The sequence below is a fragment of the Vicugna pacos genome, chromosome 31, assembly GCF_048564905.1.
Source record: "Vicugna pacos chromosome 31, VicPac4, whole genome shotgun sequence".
Classification (NCBI taxonomy): Eukaryota; Metazoa; Chordata; class Mammalia; order Artiodactyla; family Camelidae; genus Vicugna; species Vicugna pacos.
Genome location: NC_133017.1, coordinates 18,290,268 through 18,313,940, shown reverse-complemented (window position 1 = coordinate 18,313,940; position 23,673 = coordinate 18,290,268). Strand labels below are relative to the sequence as shown.

Here is a 23,673-nt window from a genome sequence, read left to right as displayed (position 1 = left end):
TTCCACCCAAAGAGAGTTTCTGGATGAGTGTTACATCTTCCCTGGGCAAACTCAAGGAATTCCTGGTCCACCCAGCCAGGCAGGGGATAGGAGAGATGTCTGCCCTGATCCCGGACCTTTCAACCATCCAAAGATCACGCTGGAGGTCAAAACAACAACAAGAACAAAACAAACCCCGAATGAGTTTGACAGTACTTGTCCCAGAGCCTCTTACTTCACTTCTGAGTTTCATTGCAGGCTCCACTCCTTCAAAACACCAGCTTCAAAACCTTTTGCTTTCCCAGCCTTGCTTTAGGCCTTCCTTGGACACAGCTTGTATTCATTTTCTTTTTCTTCCTACTTTTTGTTCCTTGGATAACATCCAGCCAGATTCAGTCCTAAATGCACCCCAGCCCTTCCCTGCCATGTTCCCTTCTTTGCCAGTGCTCTGTCCAGGCTTGCCAGGACTGGTCTGCAGAGGGTGGTGGGGCAGAGTGGGTAAGCACGTGCCAGGAAGGAGGAAATGTGTTTGCAAATGGGGAGGTGGTGATGGCGAGCGAAAGAAACACTGCCACCACGTGCCAATCTCTCCTGAGGTGGGGAGACTGAGTGGCTTCCTCTAGGGAACTGGTGGGCAACAGACCAGCAGGAGGACCAGCGTTCAATTAAGGAATATGGTGATGGGGTATCCTGCGGGGGCTCTGATGGTACCGGCTAGTTTGTCTAGGACATGGTGGGATATCCAGTAGGTCTGTTGGAGGGTCTTAAAGTTCAGCATTGGGGAGGCAACACAGTGTAGTGTGGATGTGAGAGTAAAGATGGAACAGATGATCGGAGGATCTTGGATTTAGAAGGAAGACAACTGGACTGACTGGTACAGGAGGAGATGTCAGGTGACACCTATGACCTGAAGATGCTGGTGGCCCCTGGTGAAAAGTTAACCTCAGCAGCCAGCTATGCAATCTTGGAGGCCTCGGTCTCCAAGGGTCTGGACTGGAGACATATTTAAGTACAAGGTGAGACCAATCTCCCAGAAGGTTTTGCTCAAGTGATTGGTTTTTCTCCCCCTTTGTTTTACAAGGGGGAGGTAATTAGGTTTATTTATTCATTTCTATTTGGAGGAGGGACTGGGGATTGAACCCAGGACCTTGTGCATGCTAAGCATGTGCTCTACCACTTGAGCTATACCCTCCCCACTGCTCAAGTGACTGGGAGAGTGTTGGGCATCCCTCAGGACACTCATAATGGGTCAATCTGCACGGTGTGCAGTCCCTGAGGAACGCTCCCCCACTGGGTAGGAAGGAGGAAGAGAAGAAATTCCAAGAGGGCCAAAGGCAAGAGAAATTGTGTCTCCTCTATACATCTATATAGTGAAAAATGACTTCGTCCAAGACACGCAGTATTTTACCTCTGTGTCTTTTCACCCTTGGCGGAATGGAGGCTAGTGAGTGTATCTGTACGAATTCTTGCCCAAGCAAATAAGTTGGAGGTCTCCGAGGGAGCAGGCCTCCATCTGTCATTTCTGGCATTTTAAAAGGGAAATCCACGACGGGTGGGCTGAGCGCCCTCTCATCCTCGGAGACGAAGCCAAGTGCTCCCGTTCCAGCATTTTGCTCCCAGATCTTCTCCGGAAGAGTCTGAGACCCTTTTTAGCTTGACTTTCTAATCCTATCTGTCCAATTTTTTTTTTTTTAGGAATGAAATGCCTTCTTCAAGCAATAGTTTATACAGAACCACAATACACGAAGCAGAAAAAACTCAGAATCTTAACAGCCAATAAACGTGTTTATTTTATAACTTCACATTTATAACGCTTCACTTTGTTTACTGTGGATACTGGAGAACAGTGAGGCCATGTTCATGGATACAAAAAACACATGAAATTAGGGTGTTATCACTTTGGTTAACAGTATTGAGAAATACAACTTAGAAAGATAAATGATCACAGAGCATACCATTTTTTTAAAAGCTTTTCTTACAGTCTCAGGATATTTTTCAGTTAAAATTATCCACGATCAGAAAGAATAATTTCTTATAATCACTAACACTAGTCAACAACTGCTGGAAAATTTATCACAAAGTTAACAGACAAAAAGCATTCAAACTCACCACAAGTGCTAAAACGGGTTCCAATGCGATGCCACAACGTGACTGATAGGTTACATATGTACTTGTGACTGCAGGACTGTTAGAACAATGTGGAGAGTGTGCATTGACCAGACAATAAGCATTGTGAAAAATAATAAAAAAAAAAGAGCCCCTCAATGTATTGAGGCTTTTCCATGTCCCAGGCATCATGCTAAGTGCTTACAAGGCTTTATGTCCTTGGATCCTACCAACAGCCCTATTCTATCATCCTCCCATTTTCCTGAGGAGAAAACTAATGTTTAGAGGAGTTAAGCCACTTGTTTATTGTATATTCAGAGCTACCACGATGCTGGACATCAATTGTGTTGGCGCCTTGCAATGGAACGATGCTCATTTATGCTCGAAGCATCCTTTACGTCACAAGAAATACACGGGCCTGATTTAAACACCTGTGAGGTACTATGGCTTCCTTAATCTATGAAGAATTAAAAAGAGTTTGGATATATGCTCAGATATCACAAGAGAACCTTTCTTCCAAGGTCTGCACAAAATGAGTCCGTCTGGAAAGAAAAGCCAGCCGGCCGGTAAATGCCAATGTGTTAAACTTTGGATATCAACGTGCCCGTGTCCACCTGTTATTTATTAGAGACTTAAAAGAGTTTAAAATATATTTTAAAGATGGAACTGCTACAAAATCCTTGCAGAACTGCAAAGCACAATTTGAAAATGGCTATCAGGGTGGAGAGAGGATTAGCAAGAGTCAGAGAGGACTGGACTGCTGTCTGGCCTCTGCCACCTGCTAGCATTTTGATGTTGAGCAGACCAGTAACCCTGAACCTGTTTGTTCCTCTTTCCAAATAAGCCCCATTACTGCACATGGTGGATGTCCACATGACATGAGATGGGCCTAAAACACCGTGCACAAAGCAGGCCCTCAGTAACGGCCAGCTCTTTCCTGCTCCTTTCTGCCCTTGGTTGCCACTAAAAATCCTCCTCTCTAACCAGACTGGCCTGAATCCAAACACGGATCCCCTGTGCATCTCCACCCTCCAGCGGGCCCTCCTGTGATGTCTACCTTTGCTGAGGATGCCTTTCCCACTGGGGACCTCTGTGTCCTCGGGGGCCCAGCACAGCACCTGGAACCGGCTATCCGACACCCAGCAGAGAAGCAAGAAGTGCTTCCCAAGTAAGCAAAGAAAGAAAGCTGAGATGCAGACGTTGGTACTCATCTGCCATCAGCATTTCTGTTGGCACCGCGAACTCTTTTACGCGGAAGGCTATTTCGCTTTCACGTGCGGCGGCCGCTGCCTCCTTCCTGAGCCTCTGCGGTTCCCCCGGAGCCCGGCCAGGCGTCTAAGTTTATCACCATTAGCTCTTTGAACACTGTCTCACGCTGCTCTGTCCTCGGAGAGAACTTGCTGATTTGACAAAGGACAACAATTGCCAAGTCAAAGAGCTTGGGTTTTTAAATAGATGGCAAAAGAGATATTTTTCTCACATCATTTCTTTCTTCTGTGGGCTGGGTAACTTGGCTCTGTTGGGGGGTATTTAGAGGAAACCTAGTCCAGATTCCTTTAGGTTTATTCTCTCATATTTGGGATTCAATCTTTTGTTTACTAATAATCTATGTAGCAGAAAAACGACGTTGTTTTTTTTCTTAAAAGAATCAAAACCTGGCTGGAATGCCTTGCTTTCAACTGTGTACGTTAGAGAAAAAAAGACCGCAAGGTCTTAGCCTGGTAAAGTGATGTCCCCCCCGTCCGGGACCGTGGGTCCCCTTTGGAGTTAGGTTTTAGTCATCTGCTTCGTGATCCCAGTGTCCGTAGCCATCCCCATCCTCCGGCTCCTCAACATTCTCGTTTTCGAAAGAGGCCTCCTCCTCCTCCTCTTGGCGGATGACCTTCATGAGCTCCAGGAAGCTGGGGGGTGGGCCCTGATCCTTCAGCGCCCTCAGCCTGCACCAGAGGATTTCGCTAAGGCTCGCCCCAGCCATGACCTGCTCCAAGCGGACCTGGTCGGCGATGCTCCGCGGGATGGCCCGCTTCTCCACCGCCCTGCGCAGCAGGGTTTCCAGCCGCAACACGTAGGCGGAGACCTTCTCTCCTTCCTCCTGATAGGCCTTCAGGTATTTCACCTGTGAGGTCCTGCGGCTCTCCAGGCTCCCGAACACTTGCTTAAATGCCTCCAGACACGCTTCCGCACTTATGGACGGATTGTCTGCCTGGACTATGTGCATGAGGTCCAGGGCCGGGCCGCGAAGGCTTTCCATCAACCATCGTTTCTTTTCTGCCTCTGCTACCGGCCACTCTGTGACTATCTCAGTGGCCTGTTCCAACCAGATTTCAAAGGGCTCTTCCTCGGGGGCGGGCGCGGCGCTCCCTGAGAACACTCTCAGCTTCCGGTATCTCATGGGGAGCAGCGGCTGAGGGGCGTGGGCGAGTGCCTGTCCCAACAAATGGGCCAGGAACCCCGGTGACGGTGACGCGCAGGGTGCTGCGGCTGGGGACACGCCCTCGTGCCCAAGCGCTCGGAGCATTCCCGAGATTGTCTGCCCCTCTTTTTCTAGAAAGAGGTTCAGCCTTTGAAGAAACTCAATGTCCTGGTTAGGGGTCTTAAAGATCACTTTCCAGATACCCCCCTTTCCCTGAACCTCGCTGGGGATCACGGAGACATCAGTGTCTTCCAGAAGCTCTAATAACACTGCATTGGCATTCTCCTGCTTCCTGAATATTTTGCCAAGCAGTCGATACCTGCCCAGAGACTTTAAAGCCTCCTGGAGAGTCTTCTGAATCTCACTCTCATCACAGTCCACTGGTATCCCCATAACCATCAGTGACTTCTGATCATCCACACTCACGATCCTACACCAGTCCTCCAACAGTGCCAGCGCCATTGTCCCAAATACTGACTCGATCTGACTCTACGGGTACCGATTAGTTTGTGGGGCAGAAAGACACTGCCTTAGAACTGAGACTATCCTGGATGAGCTTCTAAACGTTATCACACACCAGTGACTGGGTCCTGGGTCAGGTCTCTCCAACAGCAGCTGTCTCAAAATCTTCTGGACCAATCACCCTCAGTGCCCGGCCGCAAGGATTCGGCACTTTGTGTTAGGTGTCCAGACCTGACCCCAGTTCTGACAGCACCACTGTCTGTGGTTCTGCAGCCTCGTAGCTACAGTTTCTCTCTGGCAGCCTCGTGGTCGTGCTGCCCACGCCCGTCTCCCCACCAAATGCACGTTGGACAGCTGCTTTCACTGCCCTCCAGATCTCTGTCGCCTCACCTTTCTTTAGACGGTGGGGAGACACCTCCACTCTGGCACCCGGAACTCCTGGAGGGCAGTCTCCCAGCAGAGAGGCTTGGACTCCTGAGGAAATAAAGGTCAGTTTTACCACACAGCCCTCTCCTTCCCAGGAAGCACCTCGACCTGGTTAGGGGTAGAAGGAGGGGCAGACCAGGGATTCTGCCTCACAGAGGATTTGCATCTGTTCCACTCTGTCAGGTCTCTTCTCTGCTTATAGTGCCTTTCTTGTTCTCTTGGGGACCTCCTGCAATCTGGCTTCCCCACCATCTGCTCATCAGGCATACCAGTTAATGGAGCCCCCGTTGGTGGACAGGACTCAAGAGCTTTCCTTTGTGAAGAATGAAATCAGGAGCCGTGGCTAGATAGATACCTGTTTATGCGTTCCAGAATGTTCCATGACAGTCCAGCAGCTTATGTATTCAGTTTCTAGCACAGGCAGATGTCACCTAACTCCACCCAAGTGTGTGTCTGGGTGTCTCTTAGCTCCAGCCAAGCCAAGCTGCCTGTATAAATATAATAATAGTATATTTTTACGGCTTGATAATAACCAGTGTGAAGACTGCTGATGCACTTGTTCAAAAACATGGCAATCCATCACAATTTAATTAAATCTACTAAACAATATTAAGTGGCTTCCTCTCTTTGATTATAAAATCCAGTTAGAAATCACTCATTTAAAACCAACTTAATATAGGTTTAACAATATAATTTTTATAACATACTTTAATATAGGTACAACAATTTAATAGAAGTTTAACAAATTAAACAAAAAAAATTGCAGAGCCAGATAAACAAAACTTGGAATTATGAATGAATTCTCTTTTGCAGTGCCTGGTCAGGCTTTAAAAATGCACAACTAGGAATGTCTTTTGCTATTAAGTTAGTGACATGATACTTTCTTCATAGCAATTGAACTTGAATGGGTCATTTGAAGACAGAGGAAAAGAGAGGAGAGCTGGTGGAGACCAGGTAACATAAAAAGGGAAGAGCGCCTGTCTGTCTCCCCGTCATGGAGAGTGTGTTAAGGGGCTGTGACCATTCTTCCCCAGGCCTGAAATTCTCCATCAGTCCAAATGGGGTCCATATGCCACAGATGCCAACCTGCAGCTGTAGCAACAGCTGCTCCCGCTGCAGGCACATATCCCTAGTCCTTCTGGAAGGCACCGAAAGCAGGTCGAATGCCAGAGGGCGGGGAGGGCAAAATGCTGGCTCACGTCCCCGCCCAGCAGCCCCAGGGATCTGTGTCCAGTGACATCTCCATGCCTCATGTTCCTCTTCTAAGATATGGGAGTGACCTTCCTCCCCAGGATAGAATTTAGAGGTGACATGAGATTTAAAAAGGCATCGAATATCCGGGAAGAAACATCTCTAAGGTCCACATAATAACTGTCCTGCTGAAATTAGGCTACTTTGGGGTGGCTTCTTCCTCCAAAGGCCATCTCTACCTGCAATGCAACCTTCAAATAAAAAGATGGCAAGTGAAACATCTCTGATACACAATAAGGCCACAGGTGGAAATATATGGATATTTGGGGGGGGAGTGAAAATCTTGTCTTTTCTCACATAAAGATGGGATGAGTTGGAAAAGGAACCATATTTTCAGGTGGAAGACCCCCCCCCCCCACTGGAATTGTTGGATGGTTTAACTAGACAGTTACCTTGGGCAAAGCACCTTAATCTCTAAATCTGTTTCCTACACTGGCACCTTGGAAAGTGGTGATAACGAAGCACTCATTTCATGGGGCTGCTGGGAGTAGGAAAGGATGTAATTCGTGAGGATGTGCTTTATTCAAATGGCATTAAGTCCTAATGCCTGCCTCTGGTTCTCTCTGCCCCTGCACACGCATATCCATCTCTCTCCTCCCTCCTCCTCTCCTCATCCGGAGACGCCTTCTCATTTATCATGGTGGGCTTATTTTCAACCTGACACCAGTTGGCCTCCAAATTTAACTCCATTCACCAAATTATCCCTCACAATTGGGGCGCGGGAGGATGTCCGCATTGAATCCGTCCAGGGGCAAGGGCTGACAATGGGACCGAATCCTTGGTTACTCTGCCTGGAGCGATGCTCCGTTGGTAGTGTCTCAGTCCAAACCCACCTTGGTTACTGAGCATGCTCAGAGCTCCTTTTGGAGCCGCCAAAGGATGGACATCATTTCTACAGAATTTTGCCACTATGGAGAGAAAGGCGGGGCTGTTCATCATGGGCAGGGACTGTTACATGGAAAAGACGCGGGGATAGGCGTAAGCAATGAAGGGTCCTCAGAGAACGTGTTACTGGCATACATCAAAATGCCCCCTGGATGCCCAGCCACCCGGCTGTGGCTAGTCAGCTCGCGCATACCCATCAAGTCCTCATAATCTTTCCGCTGCGTGGCCTCACACCATTCAAGGCACTCATCCCAGTCAGCATCGCATCTCCTTACCCTGCACGGGATGCGCGCGCACTAACGTCCCGAGCAAGCGGCGTCTGGCAACCTAGGAAACCCCGCGGCTCTGGCGCAGTGCGCAACGGGGGCGGGGGAACGAGGCGGGGAGCCCAGGACGCCCAGCTGTGCTGGAGATTTGGGGAGTGGGTTTCAATGTGTGTCCTTCCCTCTTCTTTGGGGGTGAGAGGAAGATACCAAACGAAGACATTCCACTGGCTCCTTCCTGGAGCAGTGGCGCCCTTAGGGTACATGACGCCCTTGGGCAATATAGCCGGTCTGCACCCTCTCTCACTATGCACCTAAGTTGCGTGTTGATCTGAAATTTGCCGACTTCACTCTGCTACACTCCCATGAGCTGTAGACCTGTCTCCTTCTCTACACCACCCCTCTGCGTTTCTCCCCGCCATTCTGCGCGCTCCCCACCACTGTGGGTGCATAGTGAGAACCTTGTTTCAGCCTCTGCTCCTAGTAGCCCAAGGTCCGTGGGTTTGGTGTCCTGCGCCTCGTATGGCCCCACTGTCCGCACGGCCTGCGCCACACCTTCCCCATCCTCGGTGCCGCCCCGTTCCCCTTCCCCCGGGTGTCCTGGCGCCTGCCACTTGGTGCCCCTTTCCACATCCATCAGCCCTCATCGCAGGTAAGGGGCAGGGAACCCTCTCCACGGTGGGCCCTCGCCGCAGGCCAGACTCCGCAATGCGGTGGGGAAGAGGCGTCTGGCATGTGGGGGAGAGGGGCGCGGGGGCCAGGCGCTGCGCCCTCCGATCTTCGCCCCCGCGTGCCCTGCCCCATACTTACCCCGGCGCGCCAAGAGCGGTCAGCGGGCCCTCAGCTCCGCATCCATTAGCCAGTGGTCTGGCCGCTTCACTTCCGGAGCGCGGGGCTCCCGGCGGCGCGGCCCTCCCCAGCCTCCCCGGCGCTGCGCTCCCCTCCCCGGCGCCGCGCCCCGCCCCCGCCCCGCCCGCTCCGCCCTCCTCCCGCCGCTGCCGGGAACTGGCAGCCTCTCGGCTCCCGCTGCCGCAGCGGCCGCCTTTCCAGATCCAACTTCGCTGCTCGCCCGAGCTCGTGCGGCGGCGGGGGGCGTGGGCAGGGAGGGGAGAAAGCGGGGTCAGGGGGAGGGACCAGGAGGGGTGCGTCTCTCGCTCGCCATCCCTCCTTCCTTTCTGTACACCTTGCGGTAGGCAGAGAGCGGCCGCCGCGGCAGCAGCCGGGGGGTTTTGTGCATAGAGACAGGCAGACTTAGGGACCGGCAGACGGACAGACGGACGGAAAGGACCCTCCCCAAGCCGCCACGCCATGGCCGAGAGGAAGCAATCCGGGAAGGCAGCAGAGGACGAAGAGGTCCCTGCCTTTTTTAAAAACCTGGGCTCAGGCAGCCCCAAACCCCGGCAGAAATTCTGTGGCATGTTCTGTCCAGTGGAAGGGTCCTCGGAAAACAAGACCATCGACTTCGACTCGCTGTCCGTGGGCCGGGGCTCGGGGCAGGTGGTGGCCCAGCAGCGGGACGTCGCCCACTTGGGCCCGGACCCGCAGCCGCCGTACTCCCGGCAGGGCCGGCGCACAGGCGGGGAGCCATCTGTTGAATCGGGCCGGAAGGTGGAGATCCGGCGGGCCTCGGGCAAGGAAGCCCTGCAGAACATCAACGACCAGGTTGGTATGGGGGCGGGGGGCGGTGTTTGAGACAGAGGACGCGGTGTGAGGATCGCCCCTTCCTTGTCCCTCTACCAGCTCGGTGGAGAACCGAGAATCCCGGCGTGCCCACTGTTCTGCCCCGCCTCGAATGTCGTCTCCCTGCATGTGCACACGCACCCCACCCTACCCACCCCTTCTCCTTGAAGGGTGCCGAGAGGCTCTGGCTCGGCAGTGGGCGGCTTTGCGCCCACAAAGGCTGCCCGCGCCTTCCAGGGCCTGGGAGGTAAAGGATGGACCTATCCCCGTCCGGGGGAGTGGGATGGGGGGTCTCATGGTTGGAGAGGGGGATGGGCCGCGGCTCCATTCTTCTTAAATCCTCCGGGGCGGCTTCCGATTGCAGCTGTGGCTGGCTGCCCCACCCTTTTTTGATGCAGCTCAGAGCGTAGAGTGGAGGGTTCGCGGGAAGGTCAGCGGGCTCCCCGGGGGTCGGGTGGGGCGGGGGCCTCGACGGCCGCTCCCCGCCGCGCCCTGCGCGCTCTCCCAGAGCATCCCCTCTGGCGCCCTCCGCGCTCGCGTCCCGAGCTCGAAGGCCAGGACCATGGTCAGCGCCTCCCCGCACTGCCTGGGAGAATCTCTCTCATCGCCCTGACTCCCGCTCGCAGCGTGAGAAGGACCAGGGAGGCGTTGGAGTCACGCGAGGAACCGCGACGCTCCTAAATAGCCCGCGTGGAGACCAAAGTTCCGCTAAGTATCTCAGCAAGGGCTTCCCACAGCGCTCCCCCCGCCACTCTCTGGGAAGGGCTTTGGGGATGGGGACTAAGTGAATCATATTCAAAGGGTTAAAAGAAAAGAAAAAGGAAAACCCCTCACGTTTTAAATAGACGGCCATAGGTGGACTAGACCCCCTATAATGTGTTAGTGGGGAAACAAAGACCAGTTTGGTAAGCCTGATTTCAGAAGATGTTTGGCATCCTTGGCAGATATGTACAGTGCACATTTCAAGTGCAATAGTCTTCTCACACCACGTGTATTTTTTCCCCTTTATCAGGGTGACCTTCATACTCGTGCAGTTTTTTCCCAGTCTTAATTTCTCAACTGATAAATTACAGTGTGAGAGGTTTCAACCCTTGTTTTTGATTTTTTTCCCATGCCCATTGGTGAAGATGGGAAATCTCCAATGATTGATTATTTATTGACTACCTCTTGTGTGCCTTGTTTTCTGGGTAGGGTGAAGGTTAGCTATAAAAATTTCAGGGTCATTGCTTCTTAAGGGTCTTCCAGAGTAGCTGGGAGTGGTCTGTACATATTCAATGAGTGATAACAAGCATTTATTGGACATTCAGGTTGTATGCTTACAGTGAACCCATCAGAGAACAGCTAAGGATTGGTGATAATGGTCTGGACATATTACTATTTCCTGATGTGGCACAGAGTTTTTCACCTTTTGACTTGTATAAGACCAGTTCTAGGAGAGAGAAACCATTTGCTGTCATTTTCAAGTGACAACTAATTACTTACTTGACTCCTCCTCCCCCATCCCTGTCCTCTGATTTATTCACGTGTGCATGTGTGAAGGGGGACCTGATATCCATATTTCACTATGAATCAACCAGAAGAACTTAATACAAAAACTCCATTTGTTCCAAGTGATCAGACAATTAAACCAAAAGTTTCTATAATGTAGCTTATCCTGAAAGCTGAGTGAGTGTGAAATACTTCCCTGTATAAACACATAGGTGAGAGTCAGACCATGATCATAAAATGTCATGGGTGTGTGATGTCCTCATCTTCATCTAGTTGTGATGACAACTCTAATGTCCTAAAGGGAGCAGGAAAATGCCTTGAGATAAGGAAGAGATCGTTTAAAAACTGGCAGATCAGGGCGCAGAGGTTGAGAGCGGCCGTCCCTATGATAATGGCAGTGAATTAAAACCCAAGGGGTTTGAAAGGCAAAGTTTCACTGGGTTCAGTAACACATCATTTTTCCTGTCCATTTAGAAGCTTAGCTGTTTGATCATCAGAGCTACCTATTTGAACATTCTCTGAATTTAACAGAAATTCTAAATTGTAAACCTAGGGCACATGGAGGGGAAGATTTGAAGAGGAAATACCCAACAAATACCCCAGGCAGTTTCAGCCCCCCAGGAACCCACATTTGTCTTAGGCGCCCAGTTATTAGTAGCAGAGGGTGATTCTGGCTTGATCTTTCGGGCAGCCTTCCCTGAATTTTATTTTCAAAGTTGCCTTATCACATAAGGGCTGTTCATATGGGATTTTTTTCATTTGTGACTAAGAGCATTTACCAGGATCAGTGCTTAGAGTGTTTGAAGATTTCATGTCCATGCAAGAGAGAAGAGGCATCTGAGGGCGCGTGTGTATGTGTATAACAATGCTGATTCCCCAAAGCATGGTTGGGCCCACCACTTTGACTGAATCAAGTAGCCATTACTTAGTTTTCAGCTAATGAGCGGGGTGACTGCCAGCATCTCATGCATCTGAAGCCCTGGAACAGAGAGAGGTGGAGGAGAAGTAGAGTGAGTGGATCCCCGGGCCCCTGACTCTCCTCCCTGAATCTGTATAGGTGTCATTAATGTGTGGTCAGAAGTGGCTTTGTTCACCTGTCACTCTAACAGTCCTGCTGTTCTTCTAGCAAGGCTTTGGGAAGGGAGGGTACCAGGCTTCTTAGCGTGGATACCACATGGCTTGTGGGAGATGAGGGGAGGTTGAATGTCTGCATTTGCATTTGCAGGTTTGAGCAAATCAGCAACAGAAAGCAATGGGTGTGGCTTGGACTAGGATGGTAGGTTATGGTGAAAGGAAAGAGCCTGTGTAGTGAATGAGCATAAGGAAAGCTACCTCATTACTCTCTTTTCCCTTTGTGTCCTTAGGGACATTCACCTTGGGCAGCAGGGAGGTTAAGTTGATTACCACCCATGAAGAACTCTGAGTCTCTTGAAATAGAGAGCAGAGGGCAGTCTAGTTGACCTCATTCTCCTTGTCAATGCCCAGGGGTGCCTCAGCCTTTTCCCATCTTCCCAGGAATTCCCTCCATCCTGCCTCACACAGGGTTTAGCCAGAACCAGCAGTTCAGCCAGGGATACTGGATCATAAGCATCCCTTCCAAAGGGGCTTCCAGGCCCTTTTCCCAGCAGCAAAGAACCTACGCAAACTAGAGTGCCAGGGGGGTGAGTCTCCATTTCCCTGGGGCATGTGTCAGTGAGTGAATTGTACAAGAGAGCTGCTGAACTTGACCAAATCCCCAGATCTTTAAAATGCTTTCTGATATTCCCTTCCATGCTGCGTCCCCATCCCCTTCCCCCATGCTGATTGTCTCCCAGCCCTGGGTGCCCAGTGACTCAGTTGCCCTCTCACTGTTCAGTGCCACCCCTACACCACCCTGATAGTGATGCTCTTTTTAGATTTTTTTCTCAAAAAGCAACGAGTTCTGAAATCACTTTCTTCCCTCTTGTCCTCCTTTCTCCTGTTCAGAATCTCTTCCTTGTATTAATCTTAGCTAGAGAGAAATCTCAGTGATTGAAGGTGTTCATCTCTTATGTGAATAACTGATACACATAAGTTGTCCCCAGAGATAATTGTTTGATAATGGACTAGCCTGTTCAACAAAATGGATGTCTACTTAGCAGAATGTGTGGTACAGATTTGGCTGGGAGCCTAGAACAAGGGCATTAATTTGACACTTTAGAGACCACATTGTTTCAAAGGGGGAGACACAGATATGAACATTTGTGTGCCCAAGATTTCAGAAAACCTGAGACCCACCTGGGTTCCAAGGGAGAAGGGTGCTTGGGGAGGAGAAGGAAGTGGATGACCCCTAATTACTGGTTACTCTTGATTTCCCAAATGATCATAAAATTAGTTAAAATTTAAAGTGTAGTTGTGGTAAAATACACGGAACATAAAATTTACCTTCTCGACCATTTCTAAATGTACAGTTCCGTAGTGTTAAATATGTTTATCCTCTTGTGCAATCGATCTCCAGAATTTTTATGTCTTGCAAAACTGAAACTCTGTGCCCATTAAGCCATTAACTCCCCATTCCGCCTCCCTCCCACCCCTGACAACCACCATTCTGCTTTCTATGTCTACGACTTTGACTGCTCTAGGTGCTTCATGTAAGTGGCATCATATGGCATTTGTCCTTTTGTGACTGGCTTATGTCCCTTAGCATAATGTCCTTGAAGTTCGTCTATGTTATAACATCTGACAAGATTTCTTCATTTTCTTTTTAAAGGAAAAAAAATCTATTTTGCTGGGGAGAGGTATTTATTTATTTATTTATTTATTTATTTATTTAATGGAGGTGCTGGGGATTGAACCCAGGACCTCATGCATGCTAAGCATGCACTCTACCACTGAGCTACACCCTCCCTCTGAGATTTCTTTCTTTTTAAAGGCTACATAATATTCTTATAATTAGTTAAGTTTTCACAAGTTATTGATTGAAAACTTTATTAATCAAGTAATAGATCTGGGATGAATTAATCATGAGAGGAAGTAAGAATCACATTTGGGATGAGAAAGACTCCCTCAGCTTGGGGACCCAGGCTTAAGTAGGAGAAAACTCTTACCAGCTAGACAGCCTCTACCATCTTCCCCTCTTGTCGCTCAAGGGTGGAGGGGAGAATCGCTGTCATTGAACCTCCAGTGACATCTGACCATGACCTCGTTCTTGAACGTGGCATGGTTCACTTGTGGGCCATGGAAATCAGGCATGGGCTGGGCATTTTCCCACCCTTGGGAGAGAGAAGCTAGGTAATCTTGTGGGTCCTTTGGTGCCAGCGTCCTTCTCTACTTCTCTGAGAAAGAAGGGAAAGTCAGAGTTGGTCATGGAGTCACATGTACACTAGTACTGAATGTCCGGGCTTGAGAGAGACCTAATAGCTGTTTAACCCCTCACTTTAGAGGTGGAGACAGTGATGCCCAGAAAGTCAGTGCTTCACCCATGGAACTCGGGTGACAGTCCCACCACTAGGATGAAGGCCTCTCATGCTGAGTCCTATGCCAATAACACTTTGTTACTTACACAGCACTCCCAAGGTCTTGGTATTTACTAAGTGCATGAACTAGGATTTGAACCAAGGTTTCCTGATGCAGCCCCGCATTTCTTGCAAGACACAATTCTGTGGCTCAGTTCCACTGCAGAGATAGCTAGGAAACTTAAAGGTACAATTTAGTTTTGTAGGCAAAATATTTCATATCCTGTGAAACTTCAAATATTCTATGGGGTAGGCCCTATGCTAAACACTTCCTATGCATTATCTTATTAATGCTAAGACAGCTCTGTTAAGTAGGTACCACTGTTATCCTTATTTTGTACAAGAAATGTCTGAAGGTAAAAGAAACTTGCAAAGCAACGTGCTAACTAAAAGCCAGAGGCAGAATTTGAACCCAGGTCTATGTGACAAAGGGGCATCTCAATCACTGTGATGTACTAGATTGCTTTCTGTATTAATTATCCTTTTCTTGTTTTATCTCCAAAGAATTAAGTATTGCAAAAATAGTTCTGAGTAGCTCTGAGTACCTACTTTTTTTGTTTCTGTTTTGCAATGTACTCTTTGAAGCCATTTATAAAAGAGACCACTGATCTGTCTTTATGGATGTGACCTATGCTGCTGATATTCTGTCTTTCATTTTTTTTTTAAACCCAAGACATGGCTTTAAATATCCCTGGGACAGAGGCCAACTCTGACAGTATGAATGACATGCTTGTCTCAGATTAGAGCAATGTGAGGACAATGTGATTTTCCCACTTGGTATAAATCATGAACTACAAGCAAATAATGAGGAAGTCAAGAAAAGCATTGGCAGGAGGGCTGGTGGACCCTTAAGTGGGGTTGGTTGGCACTCATGGCCACGGCTGGAAGCACAGATCAAGAGCTGGGCACAAACAGTGCCTTGAAGGGAAAGCATCCAGGCTTGAAGGTGGCTTGAGGTTAGTTTTTGAGACATACAAACAGCTTGCCTGGACTCTGATTCCAGGGCAGCTCCCTGGTGGAAAGATCTCTGGGCCAGGAGTCACGGAGCCCAGCTTGTAGTCCTGACTTTGTCTTCATGAGCCGTGCCACCTGCATGGCCGTCTACCTGGGGCTGTCATCAGGCTGGGCCTTAATCTCTCAGGCTCCTTCTCTCATTTCCACTAAGGGCTCTGACAGAAAGCGGCTGTCCCTGGCTGGTTTTCTTGTTTTTCATTTTTTTTTCAGTAGCAGTAAAATTCACATAACAAAATTCTCACTTTAACCATTTTAAAGTCTACAATTCAGTGGCATTTAGTGCATTCACACTGTTGTGCAACCATCACTGCTGTCTAATTCCAGACCATTTTCACCACTCCAAAGAGAAATCCTCTATCTACAAAGCAGTCGCTTCTCAACCTCCCCTCACCCCAGCCTGTGGCACCCCTGAATCTACTTTCCTTCTCCGTGGATTTGCCTGCTCTGGGCACTTCACATAAATGGCATCACACAATACGTGGCCCTTTGTGTCTGGCTTCTTGTACTTGGTGTAGTATTTTCAAGGTTCATCCACATTGTAGCGTGTATCAGCGCTTCATCCTGAGCGACATTCCACCATTGCTGTGGACCACGTTTGTGTATCCGTTCATCAGTTGAGGGACACTTGGGTTATTTCCACTTTTTGGCTATTATGAATAATACTATTATTAATATTCTTTTGCAAGCTTTTGTTTGAACATATGTTGTTGGTCCTCTTGGGTGTATACCTAGGGGTGGACTTGTTAGGTCATATGGTAATTCTAGGTTTGGCTTTTGGAGGAACCGCCAAACTGTTTTCCACAAGGGCTGCACCATTTTACATCCCCCCCAACAGCATCCAAGGGTTTCAGTTTCTTCACATCCTCCACAACACCTGTTATTTTCCCTGTTTTGATTATAACCATCCTAGGGGGTGTAAAGTGGTATGCCATTGTGGTTTTGATTTGCATTTCCCTGATGAGTGATGACATTAAGCACTTTTCCGTGTGCTTACTGTCATTTGTATATCTTTGGAGAAACGTCCGTTGAAATCTTTTGCCCATCTTAAAATTGAGTTGTTCGTCTTTTTGTTGTTGAGCTGTTCTTTTATATATATATATATATATGTATTCTGGATACTAGCCCCTTATTAGATAAAAGTTTGCAAATATCCTTTCCCATTCTGTTGGTGTCTATTCACTTTTTGATTGTGTCCTTTGATGCACCAAAGGTTTAATTTTAATGAAGCCCAATTTATCTATTTTTTCTTTTGTTTCTTATGCTTTTGGTGTTATATTATCTCCGGCTGTTCTCAAAACTGCTGGATCAACTGAAATCTGGCAAAGAAGTCCAGGGTCTCATTTTCTAGAATCAAATTCATATAACTAAATTCTGTTGTTTTAAGGGAACTTTGAAATTCACTTAGAATTGTATTTGTGATAGCTCAGCATTCTTGAGTGTTTCCTGCACTGGATAGGTCTGGTCTTTCTGTCTCATCATCCTGTTCATATAAAGAAAACACTTTTGTGTGTGTGTGTGTGTGTGTGTGTGTGTATGTGGCTTGCTTTATTTATTTATTTATTTATTTATTTATTTATTTATTTAAATGAAGTTGAACATTTGTTTTCCAAACCAGTGATTTGGGAGTGGTAGGGATGGTTCTCAGGAGGACAGTGACTAACAAGCTGAATTTAGGAAAAATAACTTTGAGAAATGAATTGAATTCAATTTTTATCTTGTTCCATTTTTAAGAAACAACATGACAAAGTACTATGTTCATTGTAGTCTACACTGACATGGAACTTTTTTAGAAAAAGAAATCACTGGTAACCTTTATAGCTAGAAATGACTACTGACAGCATTTTGTGTATTGTTTTCCCCAGTCTTTATATTCCTACCAAAAATGAATGAGAAATACTGTGTTTCAGCATCCCTGACATCACTGGGTATTATAATTCTTATAAGTATCCCCAAATTTACAGGTGACAAGTAGTATCTGGCTTTTTGCCAATTTTCCTGCTAATGTATTCATGTTTTAAACACTGATTTGTAAAAATTGCATGTAAAATGGATGCATTTTTAAATCACTTGTTACACATTTTTCCCTAGTTTAGCATCTGATTTTTTATAGCCTTTATTTTTTGACATCCAAATTTAAATTTTACATAGTTAAGTCAGTTCATCTTTTCTGACATTTTTTCTGTCTTTCAAGATTATTACTTATTTATAAAGAAAATTTAAAACCCTTTTAGGTTTTATGTTTATTTAAATTTAAATCTGGCACTTAATTTTTGTCTATAAATTGAATAAGGTATAACTTAATTTTCCAAATAATTAGCTGGTTGTTCTAATGGAATTTATTGAACAATTGATGTTTTTCCACTTTTTTTAACATTTTTTTAATGTTAATGATTTAGATGTCTTCTTTTTAAAATTTTGTGTTTATTCTTTTTGTAATTCATGGCAGTTATCTCCTTTCCAGTTATGAGTTTCTCATTTTTGCAGCATCCTGCTTCTTTTCTATTTAGAGTAGACCTGTCAATATTTCTTTTAGCATGGGTTTAGCATGTCTCGGGCTGGGTGTCGCAGGGACCCTTTGTGCCCGTTTAACTCAGTTCTGTCGGTCAAGGTGTGCTCGGGGCAGATCTGAGCCTCGGAGGCTCCCTCTCCGACCCCCTGGCCTCTCCGTTGGAGGAGGGGGACCCAGCGAACAAGCTCCAGTCCTCCTCTGCTGCTCCCTCCCCGCGGGATTGATCCCGCACTGTTTTGCTTTTTCTTCTTTTTTTTTCCTTTTTTCCTACCAGATTTTTGGCATCTTTGTCTTTCGAAGAGGGTGATGTTCTGTCGGAGTTCCGCACGTGCTCTGGTTGGCTGAGTAGGTCTGTAGATGTGAGTTTTGGTGTATTTGTGGGAGAGGGTGAGCTACAAGCGTCCTTCTACTCCGCCGTCTTGCTACCCTCTCCACTTGTTTTTTATATACTCAACTTTTTATATATGCATGCGTGGGTTTTGGCTTCCTACTCTGTTTCATTGATCTGCCTTACTAATTTCGTAGTGGTTCAATACCACTTTAATTCCTGTAACTTTTATTTTGAGGTATAGTTGATTTATAATATTACTTTAGTGTCAGGTGTATGACATAGTGATTCAGAATTTTTATAGATTATACTCCAATTATACTTATAAAATATTGGCTATATTTCCTGTTCTGTACAATAGATCCTTACACTGTAACTTTAATATTTTTATTTTTCTTCATTTTTTCCACCATTCAACTGTATTTTCCATGAAAGACATTTTCAGTTACAGAAACCTGATATGATTTTTACCAGAATTATATTAAATTTATATATTGAATTATAAGAAATTTTCCTTTTTAAGGTAGTAAGCCTTTCTACCTCAGTTTACAGTATGTCCTGCCATTTTTTCAGGTATTTAGTTGTATTCCTCTGAAATATTTTTGTTACAGATTTTGTTGCTATTGTAAATGGGAAATTTCCCCATCATATTTTGTAGTTTACATTCTGGGTGGCTCTTGAGTTTCACATTAATTAATAATATGATTTTATTATTATATTTATATATGATTTCTTTATTGAACTCACTCTAGGTTCTCAGTTGACATTGTTCAGTTGATCCTCTTGGAGCAATTTAATTATCTAATATTACTTTTATGTCTCTTTCTCGCCAATTCCTTTATTTATTGTTTCTCTTCCTGGTCTCATTACATTGCTTGAACCCCTAGAGCCATGTTGGATAATGGTGGTTACAGTAGGGTTCCCGGTTTGATCTCTGACTTTAATGAGAAAGCCTCTATGCTTTCTTTATTGTTTGAGACAGAGATTTTCTAACATGTTAAATAACCACTCAGTTCCTACTTGCGTATACTGTCAACGTCCTTCCGCCGATGACCGCTGAGAACAAGTTGGATGAGATGAATTTATTGCTTGTTGCAGGGAGAGAGACCACACACCACAGGGAACCGTGGGGCACCTGTACGAGGGCATTAGGGAGAGATGTGGGCTTTTGTGGGGTGATTTGGGGATGGCCTAAGGGATCACACATTCTCTCTGGACTGGGTGCTGTCATAAACTGGTGATGATTCTGTGATTGGGTACCTCAGTAACTCTTTTTTTTCTTTTTTCTTTTTAAAGGATGAGACAGATTTGTGGAACAGTCTCACAGCATACGTTTTTTGCCTGTATTATTTGTTTTCTGAGGGGGAGTTAATTATCCATTTGTTTAGGCTTGTAGGAGGTACTGGGGATTGAACCCAGGGCCTCTTGCGTGCTGAGCATGCGCTCTACCACTTGACCTACACCCTCACCCTCTCAATAACTCTTAATCGCACGAGGGCAGATTAGATTGGGGCTAAAGCTGTGGTTTGTAAAGAAACACTGGGCACTCGTATTAATTAGGATGGGGGGATTCTCTGTGGTGGTGTGCGACTTGGACCACATCCATATTTTATTACATGTGATTCTGGAGGGGCCTCATCTTTGTTTCGATCCATCGTGGTCACTGTGTGGCCCTCTCTGCTGTGGATGCTCTGTGAAGTCTACGTTTACTTGCTGTGAGTGCCAGGCCAGCTCTGGGCAACTGTTTTCTGTTTCTCAATATACTGTTAAAATCAGGGCTTGGTGTATTTAGATTCCATTCTGTAATATTTTATGTCTGTTTCTATTTTAGAGATGTTTGCTTGTCATCCCTTGAAGATGCCAAATAGTTTCCTGAACTCCCCTCTCCTTTCCTCCAGGAGATGGTATCTCTTACCCCTAGTTCTGTAATGATTTTTCATAAGTTTGATATTTTTCCCTTTTTGTTACCTTCAGTGCGGGCGAGATCCAGTCAGAATCCATGTTTTTAGCAGTTGAGTGTGTGAACAGTCTTTGGCCTCATTCCCTGACTGTATGTACCAGTTGAATCATCTTTTTAATGCTTGTAGTTGGAAGATTGATTCAAACACCAGCTCCTTGTCCAATTCGCATTTTCTGGTGCCGAAGTTGCAGGCTTTGGCCTTCATCTCCAGTCAAACTTCAAAAACAAATTTGGGGAACCACTTAAGAGTTGCCAAATTCTTATGCTGCCAACATAGGGACACTAAGGAAAAAACCTCAACGTAACTGTAGTATCATCTCATAAAGTGAAGACTATTTTATTTTATTTTATTTTAGTAAGGAGGCATTTTTTTCTTTCTATTAAAAAGCTTTTTTTAAACACTTAATTTTTTTTTTTTTTTTGGTGGTGGGGAGGCAGTTAGGGTTATTTATTTATTTATTTATTGTTTTTTTAACGGAGGTACCGGGGATTGAACCCAGGACCTTGTGCGTGCTAAGCACGCATTCTACCGCTGAGCTATACCTTCCACCCATTAAAACCATTTTAGTCCTAAAATTATTAAAGGGGGAGATGACTCAAGAATTTGAATATATACATAAATTGAGCTTTATGAAAAAATTAAATGAATTGTCTTTATTTTTCTCATTTTGACCTTGATTTATAAACACCTTGCCCCGGGCAGCCTGGTATCACGGCCAGACCAGCATTGTTTGAGGTGGCTTCTGTCTTACCTCTCCTTGTCTGACCTTTCCTGCACAGTCTCTTTCCAGAAGTTTTTATGTCTGTTGGGTAAACAGACATGACCCCCACCCCGACCCCCAGCCAGTATGGGCAACTGCTTTAAAATGCACCGGAGATTTCTTTCAATCAGGCGTGGGAAGGCACACAGACATGGAAAAGACTGTCCTGAAGGAAGACGCTTGTGTACGCACAGGTTCCTGGAAACAGGAGACAGAGCCCACACGCAGGGCCACGCGGGGGCGCATCGGAGTCAGTCAGGAGGCAGGGGGAGTCGGGGGAGGGCATGGAGAAGAGCCGCTATTTTGCTTTCTGAGAAGGAACAGGCGAGGCAGGGTGAACAGGCGTAGGATTGGCTGGTCTGGATAATTTTAGTGGGCCCTGGGACACAGGTGCTTTCTCTAGTTGTCTGATACCTGATTAGGGAAGGTGTTGTGACCCCAAGTTTAGGAGCTTCACAAAAGAGGCAGTGGGCTTATGCCTTCTGGGTTGACTGGTTTGCATATGAGAGGAACACTCCCTGAGAACCCGGGATGCTGGGGACTGGCTGGCTCTGGGAGGGGCATCTCTCCAGGGTCAACAGGACCCCAGATGTCCAAGGACCAGAAATACAGAATCTAAAAAGGCATGATTTATATAACAATATGAGCTGGCAATGGTAGTCCTAATATTACAACAAAATTCTGGCCTTAGGTGTCTGTTGGCCTTAGGTTTTCAGAATTATTGGGCGCTTTTGTTTTTGCATGATCTTCATTCGTATTTCAGCTGGAACGCTCTATCGGGGCTTTCTGGCCTCATGCCTGAAGTCTGGAAATCCATGATCTGACTTTCTTTGTTTTTGGCTGCGGCAGGTAATTAGGTTTACTTATTTATTTATTTTTAGAGGCTGTACTGGGGATTGAACCCAGGACCTAGTGTATGCTAAGCATGCGCTCTACCACTTGAGCTATACCCTCCCCCGCTCATAATCTGACTTTTAAAAATTTGATGCATGTTCAGAGTTTTGGTTACAGTCACTAAAGGCCAAACGGAGCCAAAACCTGTCCATCACCCTTTTGGACTTCCTATTTATTTATGTAAATGAACTACATTTCTTACAGGGTATATGATTATGCCAAAGCTGGTAGTGAAGATGACTAGAAAAAATTAACTGCAAAAAGCTGTCATCTACAGGCTTCTCCAACTTCAGTGGCAGAATTAGGAAAAACAGGATTTCCGGGAAGGGTCAGCATTACCTCCTGACCGTGAATTCATCCAATGACAGTGAGCACCGTAATCACTGCATCGTGGTGGTTTTCTTAGCTTAGCAATGGTACACCAGCAGAAGTATATGTTTATCGTGTTATTCTTGAAATAACCTGTAACTGATCTGTAGTATTGGTCACATCCTAATTAGGTGTGGACTCTGAAATTGTCATGTAGGATTCAGGAGCTCGGTCCTGCATGGAATTGTCCAAGTTTGGAGCCAGATAAAGCAATGCAGAGACATTCTACAAATTCCTCAGGGCTGACAGGGCTCTGGACTGCTATTAGAACTCTTAGATATTTAACCTCATCACCAGCTGGTTCTTTTCCCTTCCTTTTGGCCACTTAGTTAGAAGCCGTACTTCTGTGACAAAACATCATGCAGGAATCTATTATTAAACATAGAGATAAGGCAAAAGCCCACTTTGACCATTCTTCCCACCCTGGTCCCCTCCATAACCAAGGTTTAGCCATTCCTTTGTAACCTTCCAGCCCCTTTCCTGTAGTTACAAGTGCATATGTCCTTGGAGAAAATTATTTGTGTGCGTGTGTGTGTGTGTGTGTGTGTGTGTGTGTTACGTAAGTGATGGCACTGTGTCAGCCACCTGTTTCTTTCCTCTCTGCATTTCAGGGGTCTGTGTTACTATATATAAACTGTGTTAGTTCATAGGAGCTCCCAGTCTTTTGACTGCTGATGCTAATAATGGTCACTAATATTTATGGGGTGCTGACCCCATCCTGGGCACTCTTCTAATGGTTTTACATGGGGTCACCTCTTCAGGCCTTTCAGTGACCCTGGGGAGTAGGTATTATTGTCTCCATTTTAATGAGGAAACGGAGGCAGAAAGGGACCAAGTAACTTGCTTAAGGTTATCTGCTCAGTAAGTGATGAAGTCAGGATATTAAATCAGGCATTTGGTTCTAGAATCTGTATCCCTAATCAGAACATTATTCTATGGTATGAATATACCATGGCATATTTAGCCATTTTTCTGTTGTTTCCAGTTTTCATTGATAATAAGCAATGGTTCGGGGTGCATTCTGTAGATGCTCACTTGCTCGTGGGAGAATTTGGGTGTTTCTCTGTGGTGGATGCTGGAGAGCGAAACTTCTGGGTCCTGGGTAAGTACATCCAACATTATGATAGATGCTGTCACCCTTGAAAGGGCCTGTCCTTTTCATGCTCCCACCAGCCACATAGAAGCATACCTGTTTCCCCATGACTTCACCAACACTTGATGTCAGATTTTAAAAATTTGCCAGTCACATGGGTTAAAAAATGGTATCTCATAATTTTCTCTTGCCTTTGTCTGAGTGCTAGTGGATGGAGCATATTTTCATATGGTTACGGGTCATTTATAGTGTTTATTTTGTGAACTGCCAGTTTGTAATCCTTACTCATTTTTCTGTGTGAATATTTGCCTTTTTCTTT

General features: G+C 46.2%; 2 protein-coding genes across 2 annotated transcripts in view; one reads left to right on the top strand and one right to left on the bottom strand.

Moving 5' to 3' along the window:
- Positions 1 to 1,769: 1,769 nt before the first annotated feature.
- Positions 1,770 to 8,698, bottom strand: PNMA2 (PNMA family member 2). The gene is made up of 3 exons (XM_072952585.1): positions 8,596 to 8,698; positions 5,742 to 5,874; positions 1,770 to 5,434 (listed from the first exon to the last, which is right to left on the bottom strand). Exon 3 carries the CDS (start codon positions 4,958 to 4,960, stop codon positions 3,860 to 3,862), a length of 1,101 nt encoding a protein of 366 aa, XP_072808686.1. The 5' UTR covers positions 4,961 to 5,434; positions 5,742 to 5,874; positions 8,596 to 8,698; the 3' UTR covers positions 1,770 to 3,859.
- Positions 8,699 to 9,093: 395 nt separating this feature from the next.
- The window catches only part of DPYSL2 (dihydropyrimidinase like 2), an 88,145-nt gene continuing 73,565 nt past the window's right edge, over positions 9,094 to 23,673 (top strand). The window contains exon 1 of the mRNA XM_006203211.4: positions 9,094 to 9,447. Coding sequence (XP_006203273.1) covers positions 9,094 to 9,447 — 354 coding nt within the window. The remainder of the gene's footprint in view (positions 9,448 to 23,673) is intronic.

Coding starts and splice junctions, on each gene's coding strand:
- PNMA2 (XM_072952585.1), bottom strand. CDS start 4,960: ATGGCGCTGGCACTGTTGGAGGACTGGTGTAGGATCGTGAGTGTGGAT.